Source organism: Perognathus longimembris, chromosome 26 (assembly GCF_023159225.1).
Source record: "Perognathus longimembris pacificus isolate PPM17 chromosome 26, ASM2315922v1, whole genome shotgun sequence".
In the NCBI taxonomy this organism is placed as follows: Eukaryota; Metazoa; Chordata; class Mammalia; order Rodentia; family Heteromyidae; genus Perognathus; species Perognathus longimembris.
The window spans coordinates 9,930,649-9,944,360 of record NC_063186.1 but is presented as its reverse complement, the minus strand read 5'-3'; the positions used below and the strand labels follow the sequence as shown (position 1 = coordinate 9,944,360).

The following is a 13,712-nucleotide window of genomic DNA, read 5'->3' as shown; positions in this document are numbered from 1 at the left end:
CTCGGGGTGGGGCCCCCAATATGGACCTTGCCAAGTCCTCCCAACCCCGGGTGGCAGGCAGGGTTCTGAGGGGGGGCGGGGGGGAGGTCCCCACCTGGGTGGGGTGGCCCAGCCTGGCCAGGGGCGAGCACCCCGGGCGCACAGGCTCTAATCGGATCACAGCTAATCCGCACCCCCTCCCTCAGCCAAAGCCATCAAGAGCTGGCCTGTCACCCGGCTGGCTCCCCGAGGGGCCCCGGTGGCGGGAGGCCCACCCGCCTCCCACCCCGCAGGTTTGCAGGTTTCCCCTAACCTTGTTGGGGCGGGGGGGGGGGCAGCCTGGAGATGGGCCTCTCATTCTGGTCCCTTTCCCTGCGATGTGCCCCGGGTCACCCAGCATTCCTGGAGAGACCAAGGGCGGGCTGACCTTCCTTTGGGGGGGCACCTGTCTCCCGTCTCCTGCTCACTGGGGGAGCCCTGTTGGTGGGAGAGGCATGCAGCATGCAGCATTTCGTTTGTGACACCCCCTCCCCCCCAACCCTTTTTCCTGACTTCTTGCTGCCTTCTGGGACGGCAACCTACCACTCGGAATACTTGTTCTAAAGCTGGGTGCCGGTGGCTCCCACCTGTCATCCTAGCTACTCTGGAGGCTGAGATTGGAGGATCGTGGTTCAAATCCAGCCCAAGCAGGGAAGTCTGTGAGACTCTTAGCTCCAAGGAACCAGCAGAAAACTAGAAATGGTGCTGTGGCTCAATTGGTAGAGCACTAGCCTTGAGCACAAAAGAGGCTCAGAGACAGCGCCCAGGTGCTGAGTTCAAGCCCCACAACCAACAAAAGGGGGAAAGAAAAAAAAAAACAACCCTGCTCTAAGCAGAGAACCAACTCAGCCAGAGGCAGCAACACATCCTTATTTATTCCATTTCTGACCATCTGGTCTATACTTTATCTGTGTCACCTTGTCCCACTGTATATACTGTTAGTTTCTTTTTTTTTTTGCCAGTCCTGGGTCTTGAACGCAGGGCCTGGGCACTGTCCCTGGCTTCTTTTTGCTCAAGGCTAGCACTCTGCCACTTGAGCCACAGCACCACTTCTGGCCTTTTCTATATATGTGGTGCTGAGGAATCGAACCCAGGACTTCATGTATACAAAGCAAACACTCTTGCCACTAGACCATATTCCCAGCCCCCTGTGTTAGTTTCTGTCTGTGACTCTTGGGTAATTTACAAGTGGATAATGGATGGGTTCATCGCTTCCTTTTCCTATACGTCTCTATAGACCCTATGTCTCTTCTACTCACCTTTAAAACTCCTATCTGCTATCCTTGTTAACTCTATTTTCTATTATTTAAAAAAAAATATTGGCACTGGGACTTGAACTCAGGCTTTGGGGGCATGGTCCCAATTTAGCTTTTTTGCTCAAGGCTGGCCGTCTAGAACTTGAGCCACAGCTCCACTTCCAGATTTCTTTTTTCCTGTCAGCCATGAGTGGGGCTTGAACTCAGGGTCTGGGAGCTGTCCTTGAACTCTGTTGCTCAAGGTTAGCTTGCTGCCACTTTAAGCCACGTGGCGTGCCATTTTGTTTTCTGGTGGTTCATTGGAGATGGGTCTCATGGAGTTTCCTGTCTGGGCTGGCTTTGAACCGTGATCTTTAGATGTTAGCCTCTTGAGTTGCTAGGATTACAGACATGAGCCACCTGCATCGAGCCACTTCTAGCTTTTTCCATGACTAATTGGAGATTAAGTGTCAGGGACTTTGCTGTGATCCGCAGATCTCAGCCACCTGAATAGCTGTTATTTCTTTTCCTTTCAAATTTCAAACTAACAGAAGCATATGGTACAAAATGTTGAATTATCTTCAGATTTCTCCTTGGAAGCAATTTGTTACCACTTTCTCCAACTGGGGAATTAAAGTGTCATATTTTATTTCTAGGCACATGATTTGGGGAGGCTAAAGAGAAAAGAAGTAGAAACTGTAGAACGAAATGACCATTTTTCTACAGCCTCTGCTCATGTCCCTCGATTCCTATCATGTACAATTGGGTACCAGAGGTTTTTGTGTGGTAATGGCTTCTCCGTGCCTATTTGGTACCGGGTTTGCCAACTTGCCTGTACTGCCAAGGCAGACCCAAGGACCATGCGGCGGCCTACCAAGCAACCATGTGGAATGGGAAGCTGTTGGCTTCACCAGGCAATGCCTGAGGCCGTGCTTGGGTTTAGATAGGAACCCTTATCATTCTTAGCTTTGCATTTTGAGTATTAGCCACAATGACTTGCCTTATTCTTGAGAGCTTGTTTGAAGGTTCGAGCAGAGCACAGCTACTCCTATATTGACCCGAAGATCGGTCCTCCTCTCTAGGGGAATGATCAGCTTCAGGGGAGGGAGGGACATGGAGTGGTGAGGGAGGAAGGGGGACACCTGCCTAGCCAGCCAGATCAGCCGAATCAACTCTAGAGATCAATGGGGTGACAGATTGCTCTCACATCCTTGCCTTATTCTTTATAACCACAGTACCAATAACATATGGGTTACCTCTGCTAAGAGATTCAGCAATCTTGTCCAAGATCATGCTAAAAAAAAAAAAAAAAGTGGAGGCTTTGGGGATTGAACCCAGGGAATTCAAGCTCCTCCAATATATCCATCCATCCATGTCCTCTCATGGGATTTGAATTCAGGGCCTTGCTGGACAACATCTGGGCCACCCTTCCTTCTCACTGCAAGAATATCGTGCCTTTTTTTTTTTTTTTGGCCAGTCTTGGGGCTTGAACTCAGGGCCTGGGCACTGTTCCTGAGTGTGTCTAGCACTCTACCACTAGAGCCACAGCACCACTTGCAGCTTTTGCTGGGTGATTTATTGGAGCTAAAGAGTCGCACTGACTTTTCCGCCCTGGGGCTGGCTGGCTTCGAACCTCATCTCAGCCTCCAGAGTAGCTAGGATTACAGGCATGAACCTCCCGCACTAGCTAATACAGTGCTTCTTAATCTCACAGGAGAATCAGGGCAAGGAAGATCTGCATGCTCTCCTCCCTAGGCACTGAAGAGTTAATAGTATGATCTGTTACCAATGGAACACAGCAAGAGTAGACAGAGCCTTAGGTTGTGGGACACTGCAGTGACTTTCTGGCAATGAACTGCTGGGGAGAGACTTAAAAGGATTCGTACCTGGAGTGGTCATCTTGTTGAGGTAGTGGGTTTGCCAGTGTGGAAAAGTCCTTTTGGAGTTCAGCCAGTTGGGAGAAAACCCCATACAAGCCAACACAGCCACAGATCATCTCCAGAATAAGGTGACTGGAATAAAGGATGCCACAATCCCTTTGGATTAGGAAGTCCCAACACTGGGGGGAGGGGGGGGAATCAGGCCCAGAAATCAGCCTGTGCAAAGGCGTGGTTCATTAGGTGACTGTCAGCTGAGGGTTGCAAAGTTGTGCCTTCAGGGCAGGTGGTGAAGTCTCCCCAGAAAGATAAAAGGCAGCTGGCAGTCCTTGTCACCTGGCTGCTTTCCTGAGTTGGAAGGGCACAAGGCCTTGGGGACAGGCAGTAGTAGTGACTGAGGGCTCCATTTCTGTAAGGCAGGCCAGGAGAAGCCAGAGGGACCTAGGCCTTCTTAACCCCGAGGGTCCCTTAAGAAGCAGAACTGGGCAGGTTGGTCTCAGCTGTAATTGGTTCTGGATCTGTTTGGGTTGAGTTGATGAATTTTATCCCTTCCTCTAGATAATCTGTGTACTTCTAGCCTCAATGCTCCTAAATTCAGGATCTAAGGGTCTTTTTTATTGGCCAGTCCCGGTACTGAGGAATCGAACCCAGGGCTTCATGTATGCAAGGCAAGCACTTTACCACTCGGCCACTTTCCCAGCCCCAAGAACAGGATTTCATGATCACCAGATACAGAGAGCTCGCAGGAGCTAGTCCTAGTTCTGTAGGTTCTTCATGGGGTACATGAGGAAACTGCTGTGTGAATGCAGAAAATGGGACTAGAATCCAGAATCGGCATTTCATTTATTCAATGAAAAAGAGAGATTAAGCCACTTTCATCCATTTCCTCCAATCTTTCAAAACTCCTCCCCATTTTCCCAAAATAATAACACACCGAGAAACAGGTTTGTACAAAAACCACGTGTTATTCCCCCACCCCTCACAAAATTGGGTCGTTGTATTACAGGAATGAAACCAGATTAAAGACATGAAAAGAAAAAAAAGTCATCATTTTTACACTAATACGTTAACAATTGTTGAATTCAGGTATTTTTGTAGATTACCGGTATAGTAAAAAATATTTCTGCCTGAATCTCTTCAATTTGAAAGTGATCACATGAAAGACCTGAGGTTACAAGGGACCACAGTATGAACCAGAATTTCATTCTCCTTCTAGGACACCAGGGTAAATCAAAGGTGAGCGTTGAGACTGAGCTCCCTTTGGGAGAGACGGGAGCAGAGTTGGGGGTAAGCCCGGCCATTGTGAAGGCACTGGGTCTTTCTGGAGACAAATACATGGGAAGTAAAACTCCAGTGGGAACAAACTCATTTCCATTCCCTGCCAAGTCTGGAAGACACAAGCAACAATGTTGCCTTGCGTCCCATATTCCAGTCCTCTGAGGGTGACCAGGGTCACCTGGTTCAAGGCCAACCTGAGGGTTTGAAAGGCAAATCCCAGTCGTGGTTTTACTTTTTTTGCATCCTAATATGAAGGGAAGAAGCTCCAAGGTGTTTAAAGACACCTTCCCTACACCCTCTCATAAGTAAAGCTTTAGAAAACATGGAGAAAAAGATACCCCAAAGATGTCCTACCTGGCATTTTAAATAATAAAACTGCCCCTTAAGAACGGGAAGAAGCCAGATCCTTTGGAATCCAAGCTTTGCCCCCAAACACCCTTTAACTACGCGTGCAAGGACAGGAGGGAAGGACAAGAAGAGAAACCCCAAAACTCTCCGGCCACTCAGCCAGCAGGGCAAGATAGGGACTCCAGTTAAGGCTTTTTTTGGGAGGTGGGGGTGGGAGTGGATCTTCCTCTGGAATGGTACCCCACTCTTCCAGCCCGATGACCCCAAACCTTAAAACAAACGCTCTGGAGCCAGTGAGGTGGTTGGTAGCCCCAGTACCTCCCTGACAAGCCTGTGGTGGATGAAACCAGAGATGGCCGCAGAGAGGGAAGGGAGAACCTAAGGGAGGCGGAGGGTCCCTTTTCTAATCCCAGGCAGAACCTAAAGTACCGCTTCGAGAAATGCCGTTCACCCTGGCTACCGCGAGAGGTAGTTTGGGGACTTTGGACCCCCCCCCCCCCAGTTATCCTAACCAATTTCCATGAGCTACACGCTATTACAAGCTATTATCCCACTAGCTACTTATTTTTTTTCTTTTGTTTTTAAGAGAAGGAAAAAAAAAACCCACCCAATACATACACAGCAGTGAATATAGCAGGCTAGATTCATGGGGGGAAGAGTGGGGGCACACTGCCCCCAGACTCTTTACACTTTCCTAGCTAGTCTAGGGAGCCTCCCCAAATTCCATCCTTCAAAGCTCACACTGCCCTCAAAAAGCAAAACGCCTTCCACCGGCCCTGAAAACCACCTGCATAGAAAACCAGAAGCAGTGGGCCTGGGAGTGTGCACTTGTTTGTAACGCGTGTGCTCTCCTCGACCAAACACTAGTTCAGAGTGGGGTGTTCTGCCGGGCAGGACAGAGGCGTTCACAGTCCTCATGAGGGAATAAGATCAAGGGGGTAGTCCCTCCTCCCCCACTTCTTAATTTTGGTGCATTGATATGTGGCAAAAATCTCAGGAAACTTTACCAGCAGCACCATTCTTAGCTCAGAAAAGCAGAAATAAGGTCACTTTTAATGCCTTTAAGGTGTGTCCCCTGCAGCTCTCTTCTGCTCATCACCATTTTTGGTTCCTATTAACTTAGGATGCTTTCCTCTTAAAGAATCCTAACGGGGGGGGAGGGGAGGGAGATAATAATTACAGAGTATTATCCATAGAAGCGTAAGAGACAAAGCAATAAACTGTGGGAGAGAAAAAGTGACACAGACAAGAGAATACTAATGTTGACAGGACCTGCAGGCAGGACTGCCCACGCCTGCCCACCGGGCCGGGGCGACACAGGGGGGACCACCAGAGCACCTGGTCACCACAGGCTTCACCTGGAGTGTCAGCCAAGGACCTGACACGTCGGGGCACAGAGAGGGTGGGCAGAGGAAGTGGGGAGCGGGGGGACAGACATGGGATGTGTGCTTGGGGAGGCCCAGAAGAAAAATCCTGAAAGAAACCCAAGGAAGCTGAGAAAGCCCAGTCTTGTCAGCCCCACTCCAGCTTGCGGTGGGCTCCCTGCATCTTCCAGGCTAAGGAGTAACCGAGGCCGGAGGGCCAGGAGCAGGCGGCGGAGGGACCCCATCTGCAGGTGGTGGTGGCTGTTGCTGTGGCGGAGGGGGATCTGCAAACACATCCAAGGTAACTGGTTACTGTGAGGAAGGCGGGGGTTGGGGGAGGCCCGCTCCCCCAACAACCACAGCAAGTGCACTGCTCATAAAGCTCACCCTAATCTCCCAAAAGATGGGGTGTCTAAATCCACCATTGCCTCCTCTACAGCCCACTTGGGAGGCCAAGAGGCCCTCCCCTCCAGACCCTTTCAGAATGCAACAGGATTTTTCTTCTCCCCAATCGTGGGCTTGAACTCTGGGCCTGGGTGCTGTCCCGGAGCTTCTCAGCTCTAGGTTAGCGCTCTACTACTTGAGCCCCAGCACCAATTCCGTTTCGGTGGTGGTTTCTTTGGAGATAAGAGTCTTATGGACTTTCCTGTCTGGGCTGGCTTTGAGCCACGATCCTTAGATCTGAGCCTCCTGAGTACTCAGCTAGGAAGACAGGCGTGAGCCACTGGCTCCCAGCTTGCAACTACTGGATTTTGACGTCAGTGTACTTTAAGGGTTCTCTTTATGAATCCTATGTCTGCAGTTGAATAAGCCCCGTCCTGGTCAAGTGTAAGCTTTTACATGTTTGTTTGTTTAACTGGTGGCCCTGGGGGGTCTATAATCAGGGCTTTGTGCTTACTAGTAGGCTCTCTTCCACTGGGGCTATACCTCCAGTCCCTTCTGCTTTATTTTATTTTACTTTGTGCTGGTCTTGAGGTACTGTCCCTGAGCTTTACTTCAGTTGAGGCTAAGGCTCTACCAGTTGAGCCATAGCTCCACTTCCAACTTTCTGGCAGTTAATTAGCCTCATAGACTTTCCTGCCTGGGCTGGCTTTGAACCATGATCCTCAGGTCTCAGGCTCCTGAGTAGCTGTGTAAGCCAATGGTGTCCAGCTTGCTTAGGCATTTTTTAAATTATTATTATTTTATTGGCCAGTCCTGGGGCTTGGACTCAGGGCCTGAGCACCGTCCCTGGCTTTTTGCTCAAGGCTAGCACTCGGCCACTTGAGCCACACCACCACTTCTGGCCTTTTTCTGTATATGTGGTGCTGGGCAAACGAACCCAGGGCTTCATGTATACAAGGCAAGCACTCTTGCTACTAGGCCATATCCCCAGCCCTTGCTTAGGCATTTTAAAGACAAGGTCTAATTCCTTGACCTAGGCAGGTCTGCACTGCAGCCTCCCTCTCCATGCCTCCCAGCGGAAGTGAGATGAAAGGCACTTTCTATCAGCTGAGACTGCGTCTTCTAGGGGAGGAGTTTGCAGGTATGCTGGGGCTGGCCTGGAACCAGATCTTCCCATCTCAGCCTCCAGAGCAGCAAGAACCACAGGTGTCAGGAACCAGGCAGGGCTCTGTCTTGGTTTCTTTTTACCACAGTGTAAATGTAAGCTAGCTGGCCAGAAACTAGATGATCAACTACTTTTTGCCGGTTATCTGTTTCTGCCAGGGCCAGGAGATAACACAGAAGAGACGCTGACAAGCTGCAGAGTATGGGGAGTCCCTCACAACTCCTCAACTGCAATCCTTGGATTTCTGGACGAAACTAGGTCAAGTCCTGAAGGGAACAATTAGTGTGAGTGTGTAGAGCTCTTTCCTATTTCAACTTTAGTGTACAAAGGAACCCTAGAGATTATTTAATCTAGGGGTTTTAAAAGTCTCTAGATCTTGCCAGAAAATGAAAATATATAAAACAAGTAATGAAAGCACAGCTTTGCTTACTAGTCAATGCACCCAACCCTATTCCTGAGAGGTTTCAGGTTTCTACCAAACCTAACACATTTAAGCCCAATAATCCCATCCTTTGTGTTATCTTCCCACAGTGGGAACTTGGGGGGGGTGGGGGGAGGAGCCTGCCTAGCGCCACGTGCTATGTCAGCAGCTCAGAATCCCTTGCATGTTCATTTCAGGAAGAACACCCTTCAAAACACCCATTTTCTCAGAGTCATAACTCAAGACTCTTTAGGGTGGGATCTCAAAGACACATCATGGGGACCAGCTGGTTAGGATAGTGATAAGTAATAATGACATGTCCGTACTAAGGACGGCTGACTGGTTAATTCCCTTGGAAGGTCAGTTCATGTGCCTCGCAGGTGTCTAGCAAGAGAGATAACATAGTACAGGGGTGTATGACCATCTCTGACCAGGCTTTCCCTCAGGGGAGATCATTTATTTGTCTTTTCTACAGGCATAATCCTATCTGGGGGTGAACCTTTTTTCTGTCAAGGGCCATTTGGAATTTTTTTTGGGAGGGCGGGGGGAAGAATTGGTCATGGGTCTTCAATTCTGGGCCTGGGCACTGTCCCTGAGATCTTTAGCTGAAAGCTAGCACTCAACCAGTTGAGCCACAGTACCACCTCCAGTTTTCTGAGTCATTTATTGAAGATAAAAGTCTCACGGACTTTTCTGCCCAAGCTGACTTTGAACCATGATCCTCAGATCTCAGCCTCTTGAGTAGCTAGGATTACAGGCATGAGCCACCGGCACTCGGCCCATTTGGATATTTATAACATCATTTATAGGCCATACAAAATTAGCTCTATGGGCTAGGAATATGGCCTAGTGGCAAGAGTGCTTGCCTCCTACACATGAAGCTCTCGGTTCAATTCCCCAGCACCACATATATGGAAAACGGCCAGAAGGGGCGGAAGAAGCCAGGGACGGTGATCAGGCCCTGAGTCCAAGGCCCAGGACTGGCAAAAAAAAAAAAAAAAAAAAAGCTCTATGCAGGCAGATGGCTGCAGGCAGTCTACAAGAAGCATATATATCTGTCCTATCATGTACCAGATGATTTTATGGGCCTTATAGATGTTGTCTGGGGCCAGATGTTCTCCAGTCCTGCTACATCCAGCTAAACTATGTCTTTTTTCTGTGCACCTTACATTGTTTCAGCCCCCAGGAGTTGGGTAGGGCCTGCCAGTGTGTGCTTCTGAGCGCTTCCCTGTCCTGTTCTCCCTCCTCGCAGTACCAGGGTGCATTCACGGTACTTTGTAGTCTCCTGTAACTTACCCCATCTAAAGCTTTCGTAGACAAGAGATTCTGGTGGTTTGTTTTCTTCTTTTGAGGGGTACCTAGTGCTTGAATCCAGGGCCTGGATGCAATCCCTGAGCTTCTTTTTGCTCAAAGCTAGTGCTCAACCATTTGAGCCAAAGCTCTATTTCTGGCTTTTTTGGTGATTAATTGGAGATAAAGAGTCTCATGGACCTTCCTGCCTGGGGTGGTTTCAAATAATGATCCTCAGATCTCAGCCTCCCGAGTAGCTAGGATTCCAGATGTGAGCCATCAGTGCCCAGCTGATTCTTGTTTTCTGTTGTCCTATGACTAGCAGCTAACTTCTTACAACATACAGGAAATTCTAATTGTAAGAATCACAGACAGAGCTGGGTCCTGCCTAGTGCTATAGGCTGCAGGGCGCTCTCACTAAGCAGGTCTACAGTGAAGGGCAGAGAACAGCAACCCTCCAGAGGGCCTGGCTTAGGGTAGAAGTGACCTGGCCCCTGCAGCCTCAGGCTTGCTAAGCATCAGCAGAGCTGTTTCCTCCGTTGGTCTGGAGGGACTCTGTCTTCTTTCTTTCTCAACACAGCTGGGAAAACTCCCTTCCTCACTCTATGCAAACGTTAGTAAGAATAGCTATGAGAAACATATTTGTTTCTCCTACTCTGTAGTCTGCTTTCTAGCCTTTATTTCTTTTGTTCTTGTTGCAGGGCTAGAGACAGAACCGGGGGCTGGGCCTGAGCTTACACCCCTGGCCCTTCTACTCCAAACTCATCAGTCTTCCAGAGCTGTGACCAGTATGGAGCCCACTGCACACATGTTCAGCCCTCTGACATGGCTCTGAGGTGCTGTGTCTTCTTACTTACACATGCCATTCGGTGCTGTGAGGGGTACCCGGGGTCCTAAGAGGTTTCCAGGCATTGCAGGCATCCCCGGAGGGGCAGGGCCGGTCCCAGCGGGGTGGATATTGGCTGCAACAGTGGGAATCATGCGGCCCGGCATGGGCTGCCCCGGCATCATGGGACCTGGGCCTGGTATCTGACCTGTGGAGGGAAGAGTTCAAGCACAGTGAGTACACAAGGAATGGTGAGAACAAGGGGGAACAGCTCACTGTTCATGACGATTAAGTACAAGCAACAACTCAACTCTCCAAAGAGTTCTAGTAGAATATGATCGGCGCTTTACCCCCATGATCAGATTTTTTTTTTCTTTTTGTCTAAGACCGGGACTCGAACTAGGTATCTGATGCTTTCACTAACTGGCTGGCACTCTACCACCTGAGCTATGCCTCCAACCCCAGATGTTGAACTTGGTTGTGCTTGTTTGTTAGGTGGTCTACTGCCGAGCCACCCCTTGGCTCTGATCAGCTTCCCATCTATTCATTATGAGGGAGGTGGAGTGATGGGCTATCCTACACCCTGACAAGTAGGTACTTGTTAAGAAGCAATTATAAAGAAATCATCACTAAGTTGGACGCTGGTGGCTCACGCCTGTCATCCTAGCTACTCAGGAGGCTGAGATCTGAGGAAACCCCGTTCAAAGCCAGTCTGAGCAGTAAAGCCCATGAGACTTTTGTCTCTAATGAACCACCAGAAAACCAGAAGTGGTGCTCTGGCTCAAAGTAGAACACTAGCCTTGAGAAAAAAAAAAAGTTCAGGACAGCGCCTTAGACCCTGAGTTCAAGCCTCATGAGTGGGGAAACAATAACAGCAGCAAATTCCTAAGAGAAAGCAAGCATTCACTCTGGTTAGTTTGTGTGAACAGGGGATTGTCAAATGTCTTCCTGGGCACACACAATGCCAGGTACTGACCACAGTGACTAGAGAAACGGAGGCTCAAAGTCCAACGGCTACAGCTCAGCCCAGATTGCGCTTTGTGAGCAGGTTGTGAGGGTAGGTCTAGCTGAAGGGTATGAAATCATCATTAACATCTTTTTCTATGGAGCTCATCATGAAGCACTGGCCTGAGAGAAAGACAGATAGCTACTTGAAGGATACTTCTTGCATTCAATTTATTTATTTATTTAGCTGGTCCTGGGGCTTGAACTCAGGGCCTGGGCTCTGTCCCTGAGCCTCTTCTGTGCTCAAGGCTCGGGATCTACCACATGAACCACAGTGCCACTTCCAGCCTTTTGTTTATGTGGTTCTGAGGAATCAACCAAACCCAGAGCTTCATGTATGCTAGGAAAGCAAGCACTCAGCCACATTCCCAGCCTCTTGTATTCAATTTAATCCAGTCTTTAGAGCTTTCAGCAAATTTGTTCTTTAAAAAAAAAAACTTTTTTATTTTGCCCTGTACCACTAAGCTACATTCCCAGCCTAAAACTTATTATTAATCCCCAGTCCTGGAGCTTGAACTTGGGGCCTAGGCACTGTCCCTGAGCTTCTTTTGCTCAAAGCTACCACTCGAGCCACAGCACCACTTCCAGCCTTTTCTGTGTATGTGGCACTGAGGAATCGAACCCAGGGCTTCATGCATGCTAGGTGAGCACTCTGCCACTAAGCCACGTTCCCAGCCCCGTGAATTTCTTTTCTTTTCTTTTTTTTTTTTGGCCAGTCCTGGGGCTTGGACTCAGGGCCTGAGCACTGTCCCTGGCTTCTTTTTGCTCAAAGCTAGCACTCTGCCACTTAAGCCACAGCGGCACTTCTGGCCATTTTCTGTATATGCGGTGCTGGGGAATCAAACCCAGGGCCTCATGTATACGAGGCAGGCACTCTTGCCATTAGGCCATATCCCCAGCCCCCCATGAATTTTTCTTTTAAGACTCTGGTAATAAATATTTTAGACTTCAGGGTCTCAGTGTCACTGTTCAACTCTGCTGCTGTGGTATGTAGTTAAAGGTAGGAAGGAGGTCAACTTCTGAACCCAGAAGTACAGAATTCTAGCCCAGAGACAAAAGAATACTTCTAATGAATGAATGGTCTTAGGATAAAAGGAAGCCAAACATGAGAATCAGCGACAGAAACCACGTCTATAAATGGGTGTGTAGTGCCTCCTACCACCAGGCTGAGACCGGACAGAACCTTAGGCAAGCAGAAAACAGCATTCTGCCAGCTTCTACAGGACAGCTGTAAAGCACACCTTCACAGAGAAGCCAAGGCCAGTACTGTGCAAAGGGGAACACGGCAGGTGTGCGCTCATGTAAGCATCCTAACACACTTGACACACACGGTTCAGTCCCATGCATTCCCCACAGAACGGAGGCTTTACATGCTTTGATGAAGTGTCTCACGTGTGAACCATGGACGCCTGACTCATGAGTGGGCCACCCCAGGCAGCAGCCGTCTTCAACATGGATGTACAGATGTAGCAGCCACAACCTCACTCCGCTTCACCCTATCCTAGATGTGCACTCTTGGCCAAGACACTCGGCATGTGCTCAGCTTATTTATACAAAGGGAAGCTGAGCAGCTGCTCCTTTACCACAGGACTTTCAGTGATGTTGAGAGAACTGTTCATTTTTTTCCTTCTGTGTTGATTTTTTTTTTTAAACTTAGTGCTTTGTGCTTATAAGCTAAGGCCTCTGCCACGTGTCACATTTCCACCTCTTTTTGCTCTAGTTATTCTTTGAATGAGGTGTCATGTTTCTGGTCCAAGAGGGCACACACTGTGATCCTCATCCTTCAAGTGTAGATGGGACAACAGGGGTTTCATCAGTTAAGATGGGGCCTTAGCTGGGCACCAATGACTCGTACATGTCATCCTAGCTTCTTGGAAGGCTGAGAATCATGGTGCAAAGCCAGCCAGGGCAAGAAAGTCCTTGAGACTGTTATCTCCAATGAACCATTGGAGAAAATTGTAAGCGGTGCTATGGCTCAAAATGGTATAAAGTGCTAGCCTTGAATGAGAAAGCTCCAGGCTTTGAGTTCAAGTCCCACAACCAACCAACCAACCAATAAAAAGACAGGGCCTTCCGAATTCTCCCCTAGGGTTAGTCTAGACCTATAATCATTCTCACTAGCTCAACCAGTATGCTGGTACAAGGCACAACCAAATACTTTTGTTTTATATAGAATACCTGGACTCCGAGTCTCCAGAACAGTGAGAAATTTCTATTGCTTTAAATCACCAAATGTATGGTGTAATCTATTATGCCAAGTACTTAAGGGACTTTACTTAAGAACTGTATAAATGTGAACTCGTTTGATCCCAATAGTGATTATTTCAACTTACAGGGGAGAAGGGACGATATTAAGATCGAGTAAGTTGCCTGACAACATGGAACATGGAAATGGAGGCACCTGGGCCTTGGGCTCTGGGAGATGGTGTCTTGGAGTGTGAGTTCCAGGAGAAAAGAGCTATTCAAGCAACAATCTGGCAGAGGGAAGCATCCCCTGGCAG

At 48.8% G+C, this 13,712-nt stretch overlaps 1 protein-coding gene across 2 annotated transcripts in view; it reads right to left on the bottom strand.

Annotated features, from left to right (window-relative positions):
• Positions 1–3,956: 3,956 nt before the first annotated feature.
• Positions 3,957–13,712, bottom strand: part of Smarcc1 (SWI/SNF related, matrix associated, actin dependent regulator of chromatin subfamily c member 1) — an 87,488-nt gene continuing 77,732 nt past the window's right edge. For both annotated transcript variants that reach the window (XM_048334507.1, XM_048334506.1), the window contains exons 27-28: positions 10,238–10,414; positions 3,957–6,404 (exon numbers count right to left, since the gene is read on the bottom strand). In XM_048334507.1, coding sequence (XP_048190464.1) covers positions 6,313–6,404; positions 10,238–10,414 — 269 coding nt within the window. In that variant the 3' untranslated portion in view covers positions 3,957–6,312. The remainder of the gene's footprint in view (positions 6,405–10,237; positions 10,415–13,712) is intronic.